The sequence below is a fragment of the Rousettus aegyptiacus genome, unplaced genomic scaffold (genome assembly GCF_014176215.1).
Source record: "Rousettus aegyptiacus isolate mRouAeg1 unplaced genomic scaffold, mRouAeg1.p scaffold_m13_p_1, whole genome shotgun sequence".
NCBI classification, from domain to species: Eukaryota; Metazoa; Chordata; class Mammalia; order Chiroptera; family Pteropodidae; genus Rousettus; species Rousettus aegyptiacus.
In genome coordinates this window covers 16,852,557-16,873,318 of record NW_023416284.1, presented here as the reverse complement: position 1 = coordinate 16,873,318, position 20,762 = coordinate 16,852,557, and the positions used below count along the sequence as shown (strand labels likewise).

General features: G+C 52.8%; 3 protein-coding genes, 1 long non-coding RNA gene and 1 other non-coding gene across 9 annotated transcripts; 4 read left to right on the top strand and 1 right to left on the bottom strand.

Annotated features, from left to right (window-relative positions):
* Positions 1-300: 300 nt before the first annotated feature.
* GPR3 (G protein-coupled receptor 3) lies at positions 301-3,503 on the bottom strand. The gene is made up of 2 exons (XM_016132003.2): positions 3,420-3,503; positions 301-2,337 (listed from the first exon to the last, which is right to left on the bottom strand). The coding sequence occupies exon 2, from the start codon at positions 2,327-2,329 to the stop codon at positions 1,340-1,342; it is 990 nt and encodes a 329-aa protein (XP_015987489.1). The 5' UTR covers positions 2,330-2,337; positions 3,420-3,503; the 3' UTR covers positions 301-1,339.
* Positions 3,504-3,864: 361 nt separating this feature from the next.
* On the top strand, positions 3,865-9,270 carry LOC107503525. Its single transcript, XR_001595245.2, has 4 exons — positions 3,865-4,010; positions 6,649-6,869; positions 7,792-8,121; positions 8,995-9,270. It is a non-coding gene; the product is annotated as an uncharacterized LOC107503525 (long non-coding RNA).
* On the top strand, positions 8,131-8,237 carry LOC118606405. Its single transcript, XR_004952364.1, has one exon. It is a non-coding gene; the product is annotated as a U6 spliceosomal RNA (small nuclear RNA).
* Positions 9,271-9,443: 173 nt separating the features above from the next.
* Positions 9,444-13,566, top strand: CD164L2 (CD164 molecule like 2). Of its 5 annotated transcripts, XM_016131940.2 has the most exons (7): positions 9,482-9,619; positions 9,977-10,003; positions 10,095-10,262; positions 10,362-10,433; positions 10,975-11,019; positions 12,556-12,700; positions 13,360-13,566. In XM_016131940.2, the coding sequence occupies exons 3-7, from the start codon at positions 10,136-10,138 to the stop codon at positions 13,388-13,390; spliced, it is 420 nt and encodes a 139-aa protein (XP_015987426.1). In that variant the 5' UTR covers positions 9,482-9,619; positions 9,977-10,003; positions 10,095-10,135; the 3' UTR covers positions 13,391-13,566. The 5 variants fall into 5 exon arrangements, with proteins under 5 accessions (XP_015987425.2, XP_015987421.2, XP_015987423.2 ...); XM_016131935.2 differs by lacking the exon at positions 9,977-10,003 and having other exon boundaries at positions 9,451-9,619; XM_016131937.2 differs by lacking the exon at positions 9,977-10,003 and having other exon boundaries at positions 9,451-9,619; positions 12,962-13,566.
* Positions 13,567-16,236: 2,670 nt separating this feature from the next.
* FCN3 (ficolin 3) lies at positions 16,237-20,289 on the top strand. The gene is given in 13 exon segments (XM_036232988.1): positions 16,237-16,269; positions 16,272-16,308; positions 16,311-16,409; positions 16,694-16,711; positions 16,714-16,788; positions 17,119-17,163; positions 17,408-17,440; positions 17,658-17,676; positions 17,678-17,764; positions 18,846-18,976; positions 19,096-19,230; positions 20,062-20,143; positions 20,145-20,289. Coding segments are annotated over 13 exon segments (939 nt in total).
* Positions 20,290-20,762: the final 473 nt, after the last annotated feature.

The window sequence follows — 20,762 nt, the reverse complement described above, 5'->3', positions numbered from 1 at the left end:
CCAAACTAAAGCTAATGTGGGTAGGATGTGGGCATCTGCAACCCAGAAGAGTCCAGCACCCTGGTTCCTGTTCCCAGTGGGAAGTAGGGTCCTTGTCTGGTGGTGTCCAGGTCTGAGCAGAGGGGTGCCCATCAGATTGGCATCCTGGGGTGGGAATGTCACCTGCAGCCACACTCCACCCTAGATCTCCAGCTCCCCATGTTCCCTAACAGACCTCCAGGCCTGGTCTAATGGGAATTCCTTACTTTTCTGTCAGGCCCCACTTAACCCCCTCCATACATAGACAGAAACATATTTATTACAAAATCATTTTTTATTGAGGGTTGGGTCAGGGACAGGAACAGGGGATGCACTGGATTGGCATACCCCTATTGGCAGAGGGGTCAGATGTTGGCTCACACCTTGCCTCCTCTAGGGCACCACAGGGTGAGGCCTGGCCCCCTGGCTGTGGCTGTGGCACTGGATGCCAGGCTCGAGTGGAGCTGAGGTTGCCACATCTGGTCCTGGCTGCCTGGCCAGGCTGCAATTTCCCCCAAACTGCCACCAGAGGGCAGCCGGCCCCCAGCACAGAGGAATTCTCGGTTGCTCAGGTGATGGCTTCTTAAAAAAATAAAAAACCAGAGGCTGGTGTGTTCCCCCCTGCAAACCCTAGAGGGGCGGGCCTGAGGAGGAGGCTCTGGTTTCTATGATCTCTTCAATAAAAAATAAGCAAAAATAATAACAAAATACGTGGTTTCTCTTTCTCCCTTTTCCCCCTCTAGGAACTGAGGTCAGAAATGAGGGTGTGGGGACTCGGGATACCCTGGTATGGCCTGGATTTCAAGGTGTGGGTCTCTTTTTTCCCCTTATATCCATAAATAAATTCATAAATAAATAAATCATAAATAGATACTCTCTTTGTATGTGCACATATATAAATAAATCTTTTCCTCTTTCTCCTATCTAGGTAACTGAGTGACTAACCTTTCTGACTCTAGCTCAGAAACTCAAAAGTAAAGTGACATGCTCAAGGTCAAGGGCAGGGAAAGACCAGGAACTTGGAATGGCACTGTAAAAACACCCAGCAGCATTCTGCAACTCCAAGCCAGCTGGGCTGTGGGACATTTTTGAGTAGACCCCTGGCCACCTGAACATTCTAGAACCATGGAGCACGTTGGGCCCTGCAAGGATCTGAATAGAATCCTGTGAAACATCCAATGTCCTAGAACTCCAGAACCAGCTGAGTCTTGGAGGTGTGGAGCTGGCGGGGGGGGGGGGGGGGCGGTTGGAACAAAGTCCTGGAGGACCTAACATTCTGGAATTCTGTAGTGATCAGGGCTGAAGCGTCACCAGGATGTGACTAGACATCACTAGGGGAACGGGATCGAAAGGAGATCTTGGAAGAGGAACAGCAGCAGCAGATGGCCCACAGCACCTTCTGCACGTCCTGGTTGCGGAAGGCATAAATGATGGGGTTGATCATGGAATTGTAGGTGGCAGGGAGCAGAGTGAGATAGGTGTAGAGGGGTGGAGAGTGGGCATCACCCAGCAGGCAGTAGACGGTGAAGGGCAGCCAGCAGGCAGCAAAGGCGCCAAGCACCACGGCCAGTGTGGCGATGCCCTTGCGGGTGGCCACGTAGTGGGAGGCAGGCAGCAGGTGCCGCTGGAGGGCAATCTGCTGGGCATGGCGGCAGACGATGCGGCAGATCTGGGCATAGAGCTGCAGCATGATGCCAAATACCATGAAGAAGGCAACGGCCAGGACCACCAGATGGTTCTTGGAGAGTGGATATACCACGCCGCATGTGGCCCGGGTGTCCAGGCAGTTCCAAGCCAGTACAGGCAGTAGCCCCAGGCCCAGTGCGCCCCCCCACACTAGGGCCAGCATCACATAGGTCCGTGTCACCGTTGTCTCTGAGTAGTAGGTGAGGGCATTGTATAGAGAAAGGTAGCGATCTACAGTGATGGCCAGTAGGCTCCCAATGCTGGCAGTAAAGGCCATTGCCAGGACGCCAACCAGCACCAGGGTCATCTCTGATGAGCCAATGCAGAAGACAGCAGCAAAATGCAGGACCAGGCCCAGGCCTGCCAGTAGGTCAGCTACAGCCAGGCTGCCCACCAGCAGGAACATGGGAGCACGGAAGGCAGGAGTGCCCACAATGATGGCCACCACCAGCGCGTTCTCGCAGGATACCAGGGTGCCTGAGATGCACAGCACCACATCCCAGGCCCTGGGTGAGGGAAGCGGTGCAGCTGGCCCTTTGGGCCCTTCTGCTGAACCCACGCTGCTCAGGTTCACGTTGCCTGGGCCAGCGGAGAGCCAGGCCAGGGGGCTGCCTGCGCCCCACATCACGGTACCTGTAGGAGAAAGGCCCTGTGAGAAGCTGTTAGGGCTGGGTGCTGGGTGAAAGGGACTGCAAAGGCTGAGGTCCCTCTGGATATTTGGTGGGAGTCTCTCCTCAGGCTACCTGGTTGGGTCCCAAAGCCTTACCCCCACCTAATGCCCCAGGGCTCCTTCCAGGACATCTTTGTCCTCTCTCATGCCCCCAGGCCTACACAGGTTTCTTTTCCTGGGCATCCCTGTCTTTGGGATCCTTATGCTCGGTAAGTCTCTTCATTTCCCTTCCAACTCCCTGGGTCCTGCAGGCCTCTTCCCCCCACGTGTGTGATTAGAGGAGAACCAGTTGAAGGACTACCACATGTGGATGGGGGCCTGTAAGATCCAGGAGATGCTGGAAAAGACCAGGAGTGAGGGAGGGAAACACATTTCAAGACTGAGGACAACTCTCCTCCCTTCCTATCAGGGAGGGTGACGCTCAGTTTCTGAGGCTCACCAGATCCCTCACGATTCTCAGTACTGCCAGGCCCAGGCTCCGCCCCCAGGGAGTGCGCGTGAAGCTCCCGCCAGCCCCCACCCTGTGCTCCTCGGGTAACCTGGGAACTCAGCACCCCCAACATCTCCCCAGACTTCTGTCCCCGCCAGACCCCTTTTACTGCCTGAACCTCTGAGCCTTCGGAACAGACACCCCCTGCTGGAAGCCTGGTACTAAGTCAGACCCCTTCTTCGGCCCGGCCACCTGGATCTTGGGTTTGGCTCCGCCTCCTGCACAGATGTCTAGTTCCCTAAGTCAGACACCTCCTTCTGCTCGGACGCCTTGGTCTCTGTCCCCGCTGTTTCCTACCGGCCCAACCTCAGATAACCATCAGTCCCTCCAGGGCCTTGGGTCCCTGAAGGAGTGCTCGCCCCCGTTGGGTCATCTTGCTGATGGCGCTCAGCTCCCTGACATAGGGTCCCTCCCTGCCTGGTAGCCCAGCATCTGGGTTCCAGGTCTTGACCTCCGACCCTGGCCTGCAGTTGGGAGCCTGACCGCGGCTCAGCGCCCCAGCATTCTGCGTGCCCTTCTGGACACCTGGTGCCCGCAGAGGGGACCGCTACTCACCTCTCGAGCCCGGGCGCGGCCGGGCCGCGCGGGAAGGTTCCGCTTGAGTCCGGAGAGCGCAGGGTGTGAACGAACCCCGAGAAGCCCCCGCGGCCGCGGGAGAAGCGGCGTGAGTCACCCCGCCCCGCCCCGCCCCCGGCCACCGGTTTGGTGACGTCAGCAGCTCAGCCAACCAATGAATACGTCGCTCTGGGACGCAGCGCGCGACGCTCGGCATAGTAATGAGGCCTCGCACCGCCCGCTCCCCCATTCATAAAAAGCGACCGTGGCCACGGCCCCGCCCCTCCCGATTCGGCCCGCGCTGTCCTTGACGCGGCGCCCTCTGCGGGCTGGGGGATTTCGGGGGCTCTGGTGGGAGGGCCTTGGAAAAGTCTCAGAGAGGCTGTGGGGCGTATGTTGGGAGGCAGCAGAAAGGGGACCCGGATAGGCTGTGGGGTAATGGGACCCTCGGGTGGCAAAGAGAGGCTGACGAAATTCAGGTGACGGAGACCATGTGATGGGCTGAATGGGCGTCCCTGGTGACGATGACGGGGGTTGCCAAGATGATGGGACCCCGAGGTGACGGTAACAGGAGCACGAGGGAATAGGGAGGTAGGTGGCAGTGACAGTATGAGCATGGTGACAGGATCTTGGGGGTAGTGGCTGAGGGACGCTGACGTAGAAAGGGAAGCCTCCAGGGCAATTATAACAGTGTCAGGGTGACTGTGGCATGATGGGGTTCAGAGATCCCAGGGTGGCAGAGGCTGTGGCAAGGGAAGATGGTGTGTGCAGGTTATGGGACTTTGGGTCACTATGACCCTGTCACAAGAGCTGAGATACTGAGGTGGCAAAGCTGCTTAAGTGATGAGGGTCACCTGGAATGAAGATACTAGGTGACCGTGGTGAGTGGGCCCCAGAGTGAGTGGGACAGGGTAGAGGGTCTGGACAGACAGTGATCAAGAAGGTAAGCTGCTGCCAGGGCAGGTCCTCCTGATCCTGGAGCTGGAATAAGAAGCTGGGTGACATCACTCATGTCAGCTTAATAGCTGACAGCATGGGAGGGGTGGACCTGGCAAGATTTCAAAGCCTGAATTATTTATTCAAGGATCTGGAAAGCCAGTAAGGTGGTGGTTGGGGGGCACTTCCCCGAAGCAGCTGGAGAGGGGGAGCTGGGAAGAACTTAGAAGCAGAAAACCTGGCAGCTCAGTCCCAGGGTAGGCTCCTCTCAACCTCCCATCTCAGACATCCTGGAAGGTAGGGCATGGAGAAGGAGCTCCATCTTCTCCAACCCTGTCTGTCCTTAATCTCAGAGAACCCCCCTGCAGTGGATTTCTCCAGATGTGACAGATATGGCCAGTCCTGGGGGAGGGGAGCTACCTGCTCCTCCTCCCTCTGTCTCTAGCTTTGATCCTCACTGGAATTATCCAGGTTTGTGGAATGGGGGTGGGGGTCAGGGAATCAGGTTAGGGCTTGGGGAAACCAGAGAGGCCCAATTCCAAGGCCCCACCGACTCGTCTCCCAACATGGCACCACTGCAGTGTCCACAGTTAGTGTGAGGCCAGGGGAAGGAGATGAAAGGCCAGTGGCACAGCACTTGGGAAGAAGCAAGGGCCAGGCTGGGGAAGATGATGCATTTCAGGTGGGATACAGAAAGTTTAGGGTGTTTAGCAGGTGGAGGTGCTCAGGAGTATAGACTGGAATCAATCCCCGATTCCTCCATTTCCCAGCCGTGTGACTTCAGGTGAGTTTCTTAGGCTCTTTGTGCCTGTTTTCTCATCAATAAGATAGAGGTAATGTTAGTATCTACCTCATAGCATTGTTAGGAGGAGCCTGGCACATTGTCAGCAGTGACTGCGTGGGCTACCAATGATATACCTGGCAGGAGGACACCCAGGAGGCATAGATATGCAGGTAGTAACTGAGGTTCTAGGAGTAGGTGGCATCGTCCCGAGGAGGGAGTAGAGTGAGGAGGAACTTCAGGGCACAGACTAAATAAGAATGTCCCTATTCCTGGGCCTTTGCACTGGCCGTTCTTTCTGCCAAGAACCCCTTCAGTTCATTAAGGTCTCTACATCCAAGTCACTTCTCCTGAAGCCAGCTTCTCTGACCTCTATCCTAGATTAGCACTCTTACAGCACCTAGCACATAGTAAGTGTTCAACAAATATTCGTTGACTAATTAAAATAAAAAGCAGCATCTAGAGAAAGAGAAGGAAAACAGAGTAGTAATGCGTATGGTGTCAAGCAAGGTGGGGGCATTGAACAGAAAATACAGGGGCATCTGCACCCCAGGACTCAGGTATCCACTTTCTCCCCAACCAGAGCTGGGTTCCAACAACTGTCCAGCTGGTCTTAGAGTTGGGAGGCTGCCGGGAGGTTGGCATGAAAGGGGTGTATAAAAGGCTATTTTCTGCTATTCTGAATAGCAATGATAGTTTTTAAAAATTCTCAGTTTTATTAATCCTCTCATGAAAAATCTGCACAATTACCACAGGTGAAATCATTGCAGAATCTTTACTTTTTTGTGCACCAACATTGGCCTTTGCCGCCACCTTGATCTCCTTCATCTTCTTGTGTTCCATTTGCTATTTTCTTGAGATCTTTCCTGCCTTGTGCAGGCCATGTCTTGCAAGCTTGTGTTTGGGTTCATTTCTTCTTTGCATAATCCAAGGAATCATAAATTATCTTGAAGCCACTTGTTTTACCACCACCAAAATGGGTTCTAACTCGAAATATAAAAAGATGACATTTGGTCTTATACATTTTGGCTATTTTTTTCCCCCAAATTTCTGTCTTAGGTACTGTTACCTTTCCAAGGGAAGGACATTGATAACCATGTTTCCATGGAAGTAGTTAGTTGGTCAGAACTTCCTGATCCAGATAGTTACTGAGTCATTCGTGATGGATGTCGATCCTCAGGCAGCCAAGAAGGAAGAATGCAGTGATATTTCTAACCTTGAAAAACCTTTGCATCCAAAAGACTCAAGAGAGCCTATGGATTTTCACATGCATACTCTCTCATGCTCCAAAACTGTCTGATGCCAACAGGATGGTTGTGGCCATCACTTCTGACCAGGTTTCTTTTCTGCTGTCTAGAGGAAAGGGCAGCCCTTCCTCCTCTCTCCTTCTCATGCCCCCTGCCCTACCTTCCTGCTTCTTCCCACCATTGACACCTTCTCCGATTCTTCCCACCTACAAGGTACCAAACCAGAACTCAGTGCTTACCACAACCTTGTATCCCCATTTCATAGGTGAAGCCCAGAGAAGCCGAAAGACTTGCCCCAAATCGCACAGTAAATGACACAGCTTGGATCTGAAGAGGCTTTATCTGTAACCAAGTCCAATGTGCCTTCAATTCTAGCCTCGATGTCACCATCTCCCCAGAAGAGGCTGGGAGTGACATTTGACCCGGGCTGTCAATATCTGTAGTTCCCCAGGTGACCACCAGATGGCTGTGAGCACTCACTTCCAGGTAAGACTTCTTACCTTCTCTCTTCTGGGGAATCCCATGGGCCTAGGCTCTCAAGAGAGATTTGTGTGAGACACTGTTAAGATCCACACAAGCTTCTTGTTCAAGCCCTAAGAATCTTAGCATCATCAGTGCACACATTCTTAGCACAGACCCATTCATTCATTCAGCCAATATTCACTGACAGTTTCCCTGGGCATGGGTTTAAGTGGGTACAACGGACAGAGAGATAATTTGGCCACATCCTTGCATTGTCGACATTCAGTAAATATTTATTGAACATCTACTATATGGCAGGCATGGTTCTAGGTACAGAGGATACAGCAATGAACAAAAATCCCTGTCTTCATGGAACTTCCATTCTAATGGGGAGAGATGGACAGTCAACAAATAGATACTTAATATGATATTGAGTAGGGAGTTTTTGAGGGTCTCACAGACCAATGGGACAAACATGTACAGAAACCATCACGACGCGGTACAGTATGGTTATTTAATGAACACTTACTTAGCCCTTATGTGTGGAGGGAGTTAAGTGCAGAAGAAGATAAACATGGTTCCTGCCTTCATGGAACTTACAGCCTAGGAAACAAATGACTACTTTGATACATGTTCTGAAGGGAAAAGTTGGTGTCATGATGTAGACTAACCAGGAGATCTCCTTTAAGGAGGGAGGTCATAGAGTGAGTCATTTGAAGAGAGAATAAAAGAGTTTCAAGGAGAAGGTACAGCAAATGCAAAGTCTTTGAGGAGGGAAAGAGTGATGTGTCTGAAGAATAGAGGAGGCTAGCGTGTCTGGAGCCGAGAGGTAGGAATTGAGCTCAGAGAGGTAGGGAAGATCATGTAAATCGTAAAAAGCAGTGAGATAGGAGCCACTGGTGGGCTTAAGCAGGGGAGTGATATGATTTTACTTATATTTTCAAAGGATTGCTCTGACTGCTGAATGGAAAACAGACTGGAGACTGGGGGACAAAAGTAGGAGCCATACCAGGAAGCCACTGCAGACACCCAGGCAAGAGATGGTGAGGGGGCGAGGGCTCTGGTGTGGGAAAGCAGATGGGTTCAGATCTACCAGCTGGGAGAAGTGCTACAGCAGCTCAGCTTTGCTCTGAAACAGTGGCAGAGGGCTTCCTGCAGGAGGTGACTCTTTAATGGTGTCATGAAGGAATGGTTTGCCAGACAGATGGAGTCAAGGGAGGAAGAAGACTCTACGGAAGAAGGAAGAGTTATAGAATAAAGACAAGGATGTATAAAAGTAAGTGTGGTGCTTGCTTCAGCAGCACATCTAATAAAATTGGAATGATACAAAGAAGTTCAACATGGCCCCTATGCAAGGATGACACACAAATTCGTGAAGCATTCCATATTTTTCTCTACTCTTGGAAATAGTTGAAAACTTTCATAACAAAGATTTTTTTAAAGAGAGTGGTTAAAAAAAGAGAGTGTTTGTTGGGGGAGGGGCTGTTCTCTCTTCTTGGAGGGTAAGAAGGTGTTGGAGTGAGCCCAAGACATACTGGAGAGACTTCTAGAGCCAGGGATCAAAGGGTTGTGCAGGCCGAGCCATTATTAACTAGAAGAGACATGGTCAAATCCATGGTTTCATAGAGCCCTGCACTCTGAGGGCCAGCTTGGGGAAGGGCCCAGAGGCTGAGAGGCAGTGAAACCAGCAAAGGGAAGAGCCGAGGGAATAGAGGCAGAATCTGCAGGATTTTAACTTGCGGGCTGAGGCAGAGGGAGTGGGTGAGGATGAGCCCATGGTTTCCATTTGGGTGACTGGAGGAACAAAGGGCCTCTGTAAGTGGGGAAGAGAGACCAGGCAATTTCAGGGAACTGAGACACATTAAGGTAGAGGTGTCCAGGAAGCAGATGGACCCGGAGGAGGCATAGCAGAGCGGAGAGCAGCCTCTGGCCTCACTGGATCCTGAGCTACATCCCGCCTCTGCCTCAGGGTAGGTGTGTGCCCCTGGGCAGGTGATTTTACTTCTGCAGCCTCCAGGTTAGGGATAATAAAACCTAGAAAGTAGTGTGGACATTATATGAGAAGCTACAAGTAAAAGCTCTTAGTAGAATGTACATTCTGCTAAGTGTAAGGGGTCAATAATTGTTAACTATGTATTATTAATTACAGTGTGGCAGCTGAAAAGGGAGCACTGGGCTGGAGATTGGAGATATTTGTTGTCTTTCAAACGGAAATTGATGGCAGAGGAATGATGTTGCTGACCCCAGGAGAGGTGGACTAGGACTCAGGAGTGAAGTAGGACATCAGCAAAGAAGATGCCTAATCACTCACCTTCTCTGAGCCTCAGTTTCCTCACCTATGAAGTATTTTTCGTGAAGCTGCCGCGCGGGGGCAACGAAGGACCCAGTCCAACCAGTCCTGGACCCCGCCCCCTTTTGTCTGAGCCCCGCCCCAGACCTCCGAACCCTGCTCACCTGATCGCGCCCTCTAGTACGCCCTCATCTGGCTCCGCCTTCACTTGCCCCACCCCGGACCAACAAGCCCCGCCCCTCCCGGCTGCGCCACTGGCCCGGTCTTTGCCTGACCACGCCCACCAGGCCACGCCCCTGTTGCCCCGGTCTCGTTCCCTACACCTTGGAGGAGCCGAGTCCAGAAGGGACGCACCTCACTAGCTCTCTGCCGACCCCCATCCCCTACCCCGCGCCCATGGCCTCTCCGGGACCCCGCGCCTTACGGGCTGCGCTCTGTGGCGGCTGCTGCTGCCTCCTTCTGTGTGCCCAGCTGGCTGTGGCTGGTAACGAGAGCCAGGGTCTGGTTAGGGGCCCGGACAGGGACAGGCGGAGGAGGGTGCTCTTCACCCAGCTGCCAGCCCAGGAGCAGTCAGGGCTTGAGGACAGGGGAGAATGCCGGGCGGGGGGTTTCTAGACCTATGCAGGGCTCCAAGGGTGAGTGAAGGCGGCTTTAGCTGTGTGTGGAGTCCCGTGTATGATATATAGGCTCCAGGCGTGGGGGATTAGGGAGCTTCAGGTGTGTGTGAGGAAGTAGTTTCAAATATATCTGGGAATCCCAGGTGTATGCAAAGGGAGAAAGCTCTGGGTAAAAGTCAGGGAGGTTCTAAGTATGTGTAACCATGTTTTTGTGGAAACTCTAGGTGTGTAGTGGGGATTAGGGGATCCAGGTGAGTATGTGTGCAGAGGGATGAGAGCCGCGGTAGTGGGGAAGGAGGGCTGCAGCTCGGGTTCAAGGAATCGCGCCTACCCCACTCCCAGGTAAAGGAGCTCGAGGCTTTGGGCGTGGAGCCCTGCTCCGCATGAACATCTGGCCAGCTGTCCAAGGGGCCTGCACACAGCTGAAGCTCTGTGAACATTGTGTGGAGGGGGACAGAGCGCACAACCTCTCTGGCTGCGTGTGGGAGCAATGTCGGCTGGAGGAGCCAGGTATGGGGTTCAGCCCTTCCCAAGTTGAGTGTCCCAGTTCTGAACCCCAGAGCCTCAGCCCCTCTCCCCAACTCTCTCACCTGCACCTTCTCCCACCAGGACACTGTGTGGCCCAAGCAGAGGTGGTCAAAGAGGGTTGCTCTGTTTACAACCATTCAGAGTCATGTCCAGGTAAGGGGGCTTCCACTGGCCTAAGCCAAGTAAGGGCGGGGGGAAGGGGTTAAGGTAGCTGTAGCCAGAGCCTGCCATCCAGGAAGGAATTCACGTCTCTTGGGAAGGGGACCATGCCCACCAACACTTGGGTCCAGTTTCAGTTCTGTCTTCGCTCACTGAGAAGTCTCTTCCCCTTTCTGGCCTGTTTCCTCATCTGTAAATTGTTATAGCTGGAGGATCTAGGACAGGCATATGAAGGGGATAAATTAGTTCTTCCAATTTAAAGCATAGTGAGGACTTCGGAAGTTCAGAAAGGAATGAGAGGAGGGCTTTCTGGAGGAGGTGGCATAAGAAATGACTCTTAAAGGTAGAGATGGAGAGAGGGCACGTCTGGTGGAAGGAACTGGGTGAACTAAGGCTTGAAAGTATGTTGGGCAGATCTGGACCTGGGACAGGGGATCCGATTTGAATCAGAAGTTCAGCTGTTGGCCTGGACTGGGGTCTTGATGGGAATCAGGGGATGGAAAGCTGGTTTATGATTGATTCTCCGTCTCTTTAGCTGCCCACCACCACCCCACCTATGAACCAAAGACAATCACAACAGGTAGGTACTACCTGGGGGAATGGGGTGGTGGGAGGACTAGAGGTTTAGGAAAAGGCAACTAGGCTCAGGCACTGACGCGTTCTGTGACCTCAGCCCTGTGACTTCTTCTGAACCTGTTTCCACATCTGTAAAATGGATTGGATACCACCTCACAGAGCGGCTGTGAGGATTTTATAAGGGCATATATAGAGCCTAGGTCAGTGTCTGATGCGAGGAAGGTGATCAAGAAATGATGGTTCCCATCCCTCCTCCCCAACACCACTTCTGAGAACTCAGAGTGACCATCTCAGGAACTGTTTTGGTGCTGAGTGTATGGCTCAGGTTGCCAATGAGATGTCCTCAGTGACCACCTACTGCAACTCCCAGGTCCAGAGAGGGTCACAAAGCAGGTTTGCGGCAGAAGAGGCAAAAGCCACACCCCTTGGTCCCCACTGCCCCTCAGGGTCTGGAGGTCAGCAGGTTTGGCAGGGATGGCCGAAGAGGCTCTTGGTTAATTAAAGCCAGAAATGTGATCTTGGAGGCTGAATTATTGATGGCTCAGCTCCCTCCAGCTTGAGCCCCAGGTTGGTCTTGTGCAGCTCATATCTTCCCTCTTCTCCTCTTCCCCCAGTGTCCTCCTCTGGGGCTCCCTGAGCTGCAGCCAGGACCACCCTTTGCCCTTCATATTCTCAGACCCCCCTCCCTACACAAACTATACCCTTTGGGAGGTGGACCCAACTCCTACCTGAGCCCCTGTCCACAGCTGAATGATCTCTCACCACCAGCCCTGCCTTGGGCACCAGGCCCAAGGCCTGAAATCAAATACCTGGTGAGGGTTGATGGTTAACGTGGCACAGCTGGGAGCTGCCCAGGCACAGTCTGGCAACTCTGGGCCCTAAGGTGGGAAAGGGGTCAGGGGACACTGTGTGAGTCTGGCTCTGTCCTCATTGTGAGGTGACTCTGGACAGGTCCCTGGCCCTCAAAGCCCTGCCTCTCCCTCTGACCTATATTGTCTAGTCTCCATTTTTCTATTTGGTGGGGTACAGACCTCCTCTTCCTCTTCTGCTCCTTCCCTAAGTAAGGGTTCCAATGTACAGTGACCTCAGGGTCTCAGGGCTTAGGAGTCCTAAAAGGGAACCATATCTATATCCGGGTTTTGAATCCCGAGACCCAAGACTGAAAGAGACTCTGTGTTTGGAGGGGTCTGGATGCCTAAGTTCTGGGTCCATCCTCACCCTGTTGGGCCAGTGTGGGAGAGGGAGGCTGGAAGGGAGGTCAGTTACCATCTGGCCCATGTGATCAGGAGGCCCAGAGAGAGTGTGAAGCATCAAGCCATAGAGCAGTTCGGAAGCAGGGCCAGGGCCCTACCCTCCTCAGCTAGGCAGTGTCCCTCCCACCAGGCACTTTCCAACTGCCCACAAGATCTGGCCAAACTTTTGAGCCTGCCGTTCCAGGCTCCCATAGTGAGGACTGGGGCCTCTAAGTAACCTGTGCTGGTTACTGGGGTAGGCCTGGCATCCTAGTCCTTGGTGGCCTTCTATGACCTCCACCCTGCAGGAAATCCCCTTGTCCCCGAAGCCCAGAACCCTGGCTTTGATGGGGCCAGCTTCGTTGGCGGCATTGTGCTGGTGCTGAGTCTACAGGCGGTGGCCTTCTTCGTCTTGCGCTTCCTCAAGGCCAAGGACAGCACCTACCAGACACTGTGAGTACCTGGCCAAGCAGCAGTCTCCCACCCCACTCCTGCCCCTCAGATCCCCTTAAGTGCCAGGGTACTGTCCTCTCAGCGGGGCAGCCCTAAGTGCAAGGACTCTCTTCCAATGTCCCCCATGCGAGCCATACCCCTTCTTCCTCCAGTTGTGGGTTCTCTGTGCTGAGTATTGGCTGGGGCCAGGACTCAGCCTGGGCCTGGTGTCTGAGATCCCAGCTGAACCCATCTGTCTTTGTCTCCTTATGCTGCCAGCAGGGAGGAGAACCAGTAGGTGATAGCCCAGGCAAGACTTTGGCCTGCAGCTCTGTGACCATGGGAAGGACCTTGGCCGTGTGTACAGTTTGGTTTTCCTCTGAGAAGGGGAGCTACTCAGAGGCCCCCGTGTGCTGTGTGTGCTGTGGCGTGGGTCACCGCAGCCTCCATTAAAATATTTGCTCTTCCAGGGGCTACCTGCTCTCTAAGGGTGGGAGTCTTTGGCCCGGCTGAGGCAGAGCCATCACCCTGAGTGCCCTCTCTGGCCTCCGCAGAATCTGATACCCTTCAGGCCTGGATTTCACACTGAGGGGAAGGAGGATGAAGAGGCTGCTCTCTTGCCCCCCTTGTGGGCACTGGGAATGGGAAAAACTTTGGCCACCACTTTCCGGCCCCTGCAGGCACCCAGCAGTCTCAATGCCCAATATCTGACATTCCTTCCTGTCTTGGGCCTGGTACTTGCAACTGAGAACATCCTTCAACCACCTTCTGTCTCATCCATCATCTCTGGGCCCCTAGCAGGCCCCCAGCTTAACACCGGGTCTGTGCCTGCCTCTTCCACTGACCTGGCCTGTGCACTGTCCCCAAATAAAGGAACTCTTTCCAGCGCTGTGATTTGTGTCCTGTGTCTTAGGCTATGTGTAGATTAGATGGGGCAGGGGTTCAACCACTGCCCCCTCCTTAATGAGAATTTAGCCTTGGACTGTTGTCACCTTTTGAAATATTTCCATCTGTTAAACATGTTAAGCCCCCTCCCCTGCCCCTTTACGGATGAGGGTGCGGAGACTCAGATAAGCATACTTGCTCAAGTGAGATGAGGCAGGGCTGAGGTTTGAATTCAGGTTATTCTGGCTCCAGAGTGAGCAGAACTTCAGAACTCCCCTGCAGAGCCATCTCCAGGCTCTTGTGGCTCCTAAAGTTATGTCTCTGCCCCAGTGCCAAAGTGGAGACACCCCTTGAGACTCTGAACAGCCATTTCTGCTCTTTGGCCTTCTTTATTCAGGCCCTCCTAAAATACCCAGCCCATGCCCACCTCCCCCCCTGGGCCCAGAAGTCTTCCCAGACTGATAACATCTCCCACCAAGGGGGCACTTGCTGGAAACCGAGCATGTGACTAAGAGTCTGACATTTAATCCTAGGACTGTTCTAGGAAGCTGAGAGGCAATAGAGAGTAATGGTGGAGAGTTAAGCCTGTGGAGCCCGTGTTCTGTGTAAACTGGAGCAAGTGATTTAATAGCCCTGAGCCTCAGTTTCCTCATCTGTTAAGTGGGTTAACAGCAGTATCTTCAGTAGGATGTAGAGGTTAGGATATGGTGTGTGTGCTCCATCTGCTTCATGCCAGGGTACCCATCCACACAGCTAGCTGTGCAGCCTGCAGCCCAGCCTTTTGCACGTCTTCCTCCCCAAGCCTACCCTCCCCGCAGAGTCTCCGGCTGCAGCTGGAAGGGCTCTGAAGGACCGTGGGGTCCACAGGTAGTTCCAGCTACTCCTTGGCCTCACAGAAGGCTCACCTGCCTACACATCACACCACCATTGACAACACCAAATAGTCCACCTCCTCGCCCCTCCCCCTCCACACTTTCATCAAAGCCCACCCCACCACCCTCAGACAGCTTCCTCTCAAGCCACCTCTCCAGCTCCTTGGATCTACCTCTTGTTACCCAGCCTGCCTTGTTCTGTCTCTGCTCCAAGCCTTTGCACATGCAGTTTCTCCTTCCTGGATCACGCTCCCCTGGCTTCTCCAACCAGCATTTAAGTGCTGGCTGGAATAATGCTCATTCTCCTTGGCAGAGGGAGGAAATGCCCCCACCTCCTGCTTGCTTTCCACTTAGTTAAGGAAATTTCTTTTATCAGATGTTTTCATTTTCAAAAGTAGTAAATGCCTGTAAAGAACAAAAGGATTATACAGAGGTTTATATTAAGAGTGAGAATCACTTCCCCCGGTCCCACTCCCCAGAAATAACTATGATTCACAATATGTTCCAGACCTTTTCCTGTGAATTTGCAACATTTAGCTTTTTTTAAAATACAAAGTGGGACCGTACTGTATGTATTGTAACTTTGCCCCTCTCATTGTCAATCAGATTTGCCCTATGACTTATCCATATGGTGATAACTTCTTTGCCTGTATCCTATCAATGTCCAGCTGAGTCATTTCCATGTTTATCATAAACAGCACCATGATCAACAGGCTTGCCCACAGATCTTAGCATACCTGTGAGAGAGTTTGGATAGGACAGATTCCCGAAACTGAAATTGCATGGCCTCAGAGCATCCATCTCATGGATGATCAATCCTGTCTAGCAAACACGACCTCCACCTTCGCTAATGCCTCCTTGTACCTCAGTCCTCCCCATGCCCACAAGCTTTGGGCCTGGCATAGAGGAGGCCCTCAGGGAGGATTGGATGGATGGATGGATGGATGAATGAACGAGATGGATGGATGGATGGATGAACGAATGAATGAACGAGGGTTCCCTGTCCTCCCCTATCACCCGATGTCCCTCTCTAGCTCAGACCTGGCCCTTCACATCTGGATCATGGCTGCTGCTTCCTTACTGCCCTCCCATCCTCTAGGCCTGCCTACCAGGGCTGCCCATGCAGTTGGCCTATATTAGCAGTTGTTGGTCCTGTGAAGGGCTCCCAAAGGGACATGAGGGTGGGCACTCTGCTAAAGGTGCCCTGGTACGGGGCATAGGGCTTGGACAAAATCTCTGTGGCTCTGGGCGTATAAGTGCCAGAGAGAGCACAAGTCATGTCCTGTCTCTGGGCCTCAGTTTCTCCTTGTTTATTCTTTAGTATTTATTGAACACCTTTGTATCAGGCCTATAACTCAGGGCCAAAAGTAATGACTATAAGCAGGGCTGTGTAAGGACCAACGGTGACAAAACTGCACACTGTGTGACTTGGGGAGTGCAGTAGGTGCCCAACAAATAATAGCAATGGTCTTTATTACTGTTGACAGGATTGGGAAAAGATTCCTAGTACAGCTAGCATTAGGGCTGGACCTTCATGGACAGGCAGAGCTTTACGGTAGAGATGAAGATGAGGGCATTCTAGATGAAAGGCACTGAATGAGCTAAGGTTCAAAGGTGGAAAAAACCCCATGAGTACAGAGGTCTGGAGAGATGGCTGGAGAGCCCTGGAGGCCAGGATCAGAAGTCAGATTCCATCCCAGTTAGCAAAGGTAGGGACCCCATTCTCTCTGGGGCCGAGGGAGGAAATGCCCCCACCTCCTACTGGCTCCAGCTTGGGTGGGGTGTTCTTGGGGAGGGACAATGGATGGAACTCTTGCTTTATGCACTTCCACCAGCCTGGCCCTTTTACAAACTGGCATCTTCTCTCAGGGGCACTAGCGAAATGGGCTTCTTGTGGACCCCATTCTCCCTTTTGCTCCTTTTGCTCAGGGAGCCCGCCTGTCTGAGGACCCAGGACCACCTCAGCTGCCCAGGTAGGGGCCTAGGGCACCATCCTCACCAACCCATCTTTGGGTATCCTTCTCCCACCCAGGCTCACTAGCCTCAAGGAGCAGGGTGGGAGTTTGATTATCTGGGCTCTGCACATAAACATATGCAGATAGATGCAAACAGTGCAAAGCCTTGAAAGCTCTGGAGGCAAGTGTCCTGACAGCTACAATCTGGGAGCTGGAAAGAGAACTGCAGAGGCGTCTGGGAGAGACATGCCCACTCCCCCTATGGCCACTTCGTGCCCATCTGGCTCTGTGTCTCCCTGCAGAACCCAGGGAACTGGAAGCCAGGAAATTGTCCTCCTGCCCAATTGTCCTGGAGCTCTAGGAAGTCCTGGGGAGAAGGGAGCTCCAGGTCCTCAAGGTGAGAGATACTAGAGAGCAGGCAGGGGCCAGGGATAAACTGGGGAGGCAGAAACTGTGTGGGCAGGCCGTGACAAAGGGACAAGGAACCTACTGTGTGTCAGGCTCCAGGCTGGGTATTCAGCACCCTAAACTGACTTTGTGAGGCAAGTGGAAAGTTTTCTGCATCTTACTGAGGGAGAAACTAAGGCTCTGAGAGGATAAGTCCTTTGTCCACAATCACAGCCAGTGGAAAGTGCATCTGGAATTGACTTCTGGCTCTGAATCCCTGTAGTTTCTTGGCCTAGGGCATGGAATGAGATTTACAGTATCTCTGCCTCTGCGATTTCAGGGCAACCTGGAGCACCAGGTAAGACGGGCCCCAAGGGTGAGCCTGGTGAATGTGTGGGATCAGGGACTCTTCTTTCTTTGCTCTGTCCCTGGGCTAGAGAGGGGAAGGGCTCTGCTTAGCTGCTGCTCAGCCATTGGCTGTGGCTGTGCCCCCACAAAGGGATGGAAGGCTGGGAAGAGTGGGAAGGATAATGAGAAGGGCCTAGGCACCCTCCCCTCTGGGGGTCTGCAGGCTTCCCCTTGGGGCTACTCAGACCTCACAGCCAACATTTGGTCTTTCCGTGGGGCAGGAGATCCAGCGAACCTGCTCCAGTGCCAGGAGGGCGAGGCAGCCTTCCCAGGAGCCAGGAACTTGGAACCAGGTGGTACTAGGGTGTTGGTGGACCACTAGGCGGGGACCAGCCTTCTCTAGAACCCCCTTCAGCAGCCTGAAAGAACTGAGAGGGCTCCTGGGGTCCTATACTTAGCTTCTTCCATTGCCCATGGGGCAGGGATTGGGACATAATTGGGGATCCCCTCAGTACTTCTGTTCGTGCCCAGGCCCCAGGAGCTGCCAGGAGCCGAGGTGCCACCTCCACCTGTGCCTACACGGAGGGTAGAGTCCTTCCAGTCTTTTGTGACAAGGATACTTCAGGGGCTGTTTGGCTGATGAGTGTTGGGGAGAAGGGCCTCACAGGCCCACTGGGCACTTCTGCCCCTTGGCCCATAGGGGGAGCCAGAGCCCACTGGAGCCAAGGCATTCTTTAGAGTAATTCACTGGACAAATGTTCACTGAGCTCCGAGGGCCTGCCTAAAGAAGTCTGAGAAGGCTTTACAGTTGAAAAGGCCTTTAAAGCTATGTAGAAGAGCTCTAGATAGATGAGGTGCAGAAGGGCATTCCAGATCACGGGAAAGGCAAATGCAGCAAGGCAGGACAGTACAAGAGGGTTTCTGGAGACCATGTGAGTGAGCTAAGAACAGGGATGAGTGGTTGGCTGAGGTCTACTGGTGTGGGTCAAGCATGAATTGAAGGCCTCTGCAAAGGCCAGTTCATGGAGGGCACTGAATGAGCTCAGAAGGCAATGGAAAGCCATGGAAGAGTTTCAAGCAGACAGTAACCAGGTCAGACTTATGTTTTAGAAAGATGACAACATGGAAGATACACTGCAGTGAGGGACAAGAGTGGAGACAGGGACGCAGGTTTGGAGGACTACAGAGGTCTGAGCAGAAGACGACAGTGGGTGACAGCAGCAACGGAAATAGAGCCACTTAGACTGAGAGATATTTAGGAGAGAAACTCTACAGGGCCTGGGGACTGCTTGGCTTGAAGGAGGAAATGGAGGTGCGAGAGCATCAGGGTAAGGCCAAGAGTCTAGCTTGGGTCTCTGGAGGTGACCTCTCTGGTCTAATGTCTTGGTTTTTGTCATAGTAAACTATGATAAGACCTAGCAGGTCTAACCATCTCCAGAAGGCAGGAATGATATTTCCATCATTCCAGTCTCCCCCAGGGCTTGCAAGGCTTTGGTGTGAAGTTGAGTGTCGGTGAAAGTTAATAAGAGAACGTAGAATTCATCACAGGCAAAGCTCACTTGGACTCACACTTTATCCACAAGCCCCAATCCAAAGGGGGAGGGTATCAGTCTGCATTTTACAGTTCATCTACTCTCAGCTGCCATTGCCCCCTGCTTCTCCTCATCCCATGCCCAGCCTGGAGTAATGGCTAGTGTGCTGACCTTCTCTGCCTCCCTCGGTGTTCGAGAGGTGACAGAATGGTTTTGTGGATTTCTTCCACTGTTGGTCCTCTTATAAAGCAGGTTTTGGGAGCCAGGAGTTCGAATTCTGGCTGGGAAATGAGAATTTGGACCAGTTGACTCTCCAGGGTTAGTTCCCAGCTAGGGTCAAGGAAGCCTGAGGTGTATTCCTTCAGCATTTTGAGGTTTGAGGATTCCTCATTCCTGTCCCCGCCCCCGCCCCCCCCCCCCACACACATACACTCCAGGTAGCTGGGAGTTGCAGGTGGAGCTGGAGGACTTTAATGGCAACTGCACCTTTGTCCACTATGGGTCCTTCTGCCTCCTTGGGGAGGCAGATCACTACCAGCTGGTGCTGGGCAAGTTCTCAGAGGGCACTGCAGGTGAGCGACTGTAAGGTAGGTCCCTGCAATAGGGGAAGAAGGTGAGGGAGACTAGATTCTTTTCCAGAACGACCATAATGACCTCCATAATGACCTAGGGCAATTCCTTCCCCTCTGTGGGTCTCAGTGTCCTCATCTGAGAAATGGCAATCATGAGACAGGGTAGTACAAGAGTGAAGAATTTGGGCTCTGGAGGCAAACGGACCTGAGTTTGAATCCAGCTCTGTCGTTTACTGTTTCCCTGGGCAAGTCCCTTCTGCATTAGAGCCTCAGTTTTTCTTCTGTAAAATGGACAAGGAAGCAAGGAGGGAGGTCGTGGAGCTATCTGAAGCCCTGCTGAATGTTAGCATTATCTGCTTTGGAAGAGGAACCAGGGTTTTTTTTTTCTTCTTCTTCTTCAGAGAAATAGCAACCGTTAAGGAGACACTTGAAAGAGGGAAGTGGTTATGAAGAGTTGCCTCAGGGAAGCCCCCTTTCCTGCCCAGGCATATGAGAAGTCCCTCCCAGCTCTCCCTGACAGAGTTGCTCAGGCTGCTAATGGGAGCTAGGAAGAGACAAAGGAGCTTAGAGAGAAGCTGGGGATTCTGGAAGGGGACAAAGCAGACGGAGGAGCTGGTGGCTTTGGAGCCACAGTCCTGAATTCAAATCCCAGTGCCCTTGTGGCTAGCTGAGTAACCTTGGGCAAACACCCTGGCTCCTTGGCACTGCTGTTTTCTCATGGGGCCTGATAATGCTACCTCTCAGTTGCTCTGACGGTTCTGTGAGATCATCTTTTCAAGGGTGCTAGACATGGTGCCAGCACCAATGTTCCTCCCACGCCCTCCCTGCCAGGGGACTCCCTGAGCCACCACAGCCGGATGTCCTTTACCGCTTATGATGCCGACCATGATATGGCTGGGGGAAACTGTGTGGTCTGTCCACGGTGCCTGGTCGAATGGATCCAGTCTCAATGCACGCTATGCAATGTCTCAGACCACTGCCCACAAGTATGACATTGACTAGGCTTCAGGTCTTGGCATGGGCCACCCTTACCACAGGGTTCACATGATGCTTTGCTAGGGCACCCTGGCAGCCGGCACCCTTATCTCTCCTGTACAGCTTCCGGACCCTCTGCTACTCTTTCCCACTGCTAACTGCCTCTGCTCTCCTATCTACATTAAAAATAAACTTATTTTAACCCTTTCCTGGCTTACAGGACTCTTTTAATTACTGGGAAAAACTTGAAGGCAGAGCAAGGACATAGATTTTAGCTCCCCTTTCAAGGAAGACTTTCCTTCCAGTAGATGGAAGGGTCAGCCTCATAAAGTAGTGAAGCTTCGATCGCTGGAAAGCTGCTGTAGCCCAAGGCCTGGTGTTCTCCTTCAGGTGGGCAGAGAAATGTTTTTGCAGGGACTCTTTTCAGGTCCCACTGTCACATTCTAAGTAGAGGTCAAATGTTAGCTGATTGAATTCTGGGGACAGCAGCCCCCTGGCAAGAGGGCTCAGATGCCAAGTCTCATACTAGAGCTAATGGCAGGTGGAGGGACAGACTT

Excerpts from the sequence above, each read along its gene's own strand:
- GPR3 (XM_016132003.2), bottom strand. The coding sequence starts at position 2,329 with ATGTGGGGCGCAGGCAGCCCCCTGGCCTGGCTCTCCGCTGGCCCAGGC.
- CD164L2 (XM_016131935.2), top strand. The coding sequence starts at position 9,532 with ATGGCCTCTCCGGGACCCCGCGCCTTACGGGCTGCGCTCTGTGGCGGC. Across the intron at positions 11,020-12,555 it reads ACCAAAGACAATCACAACAG|GAAATCCCCTTGTCCCCGAA; the intron begins GTAGGTACTACC and ends TCCACCCTGCAG. Across the intron at positions 12,701-13,359 it reads GACAGCACCTACCAGACACT|GCACCCAGCAGTCTCAATGC; the intron begins GTGAGTACCTGG and ends CGGCCCCTGCAG.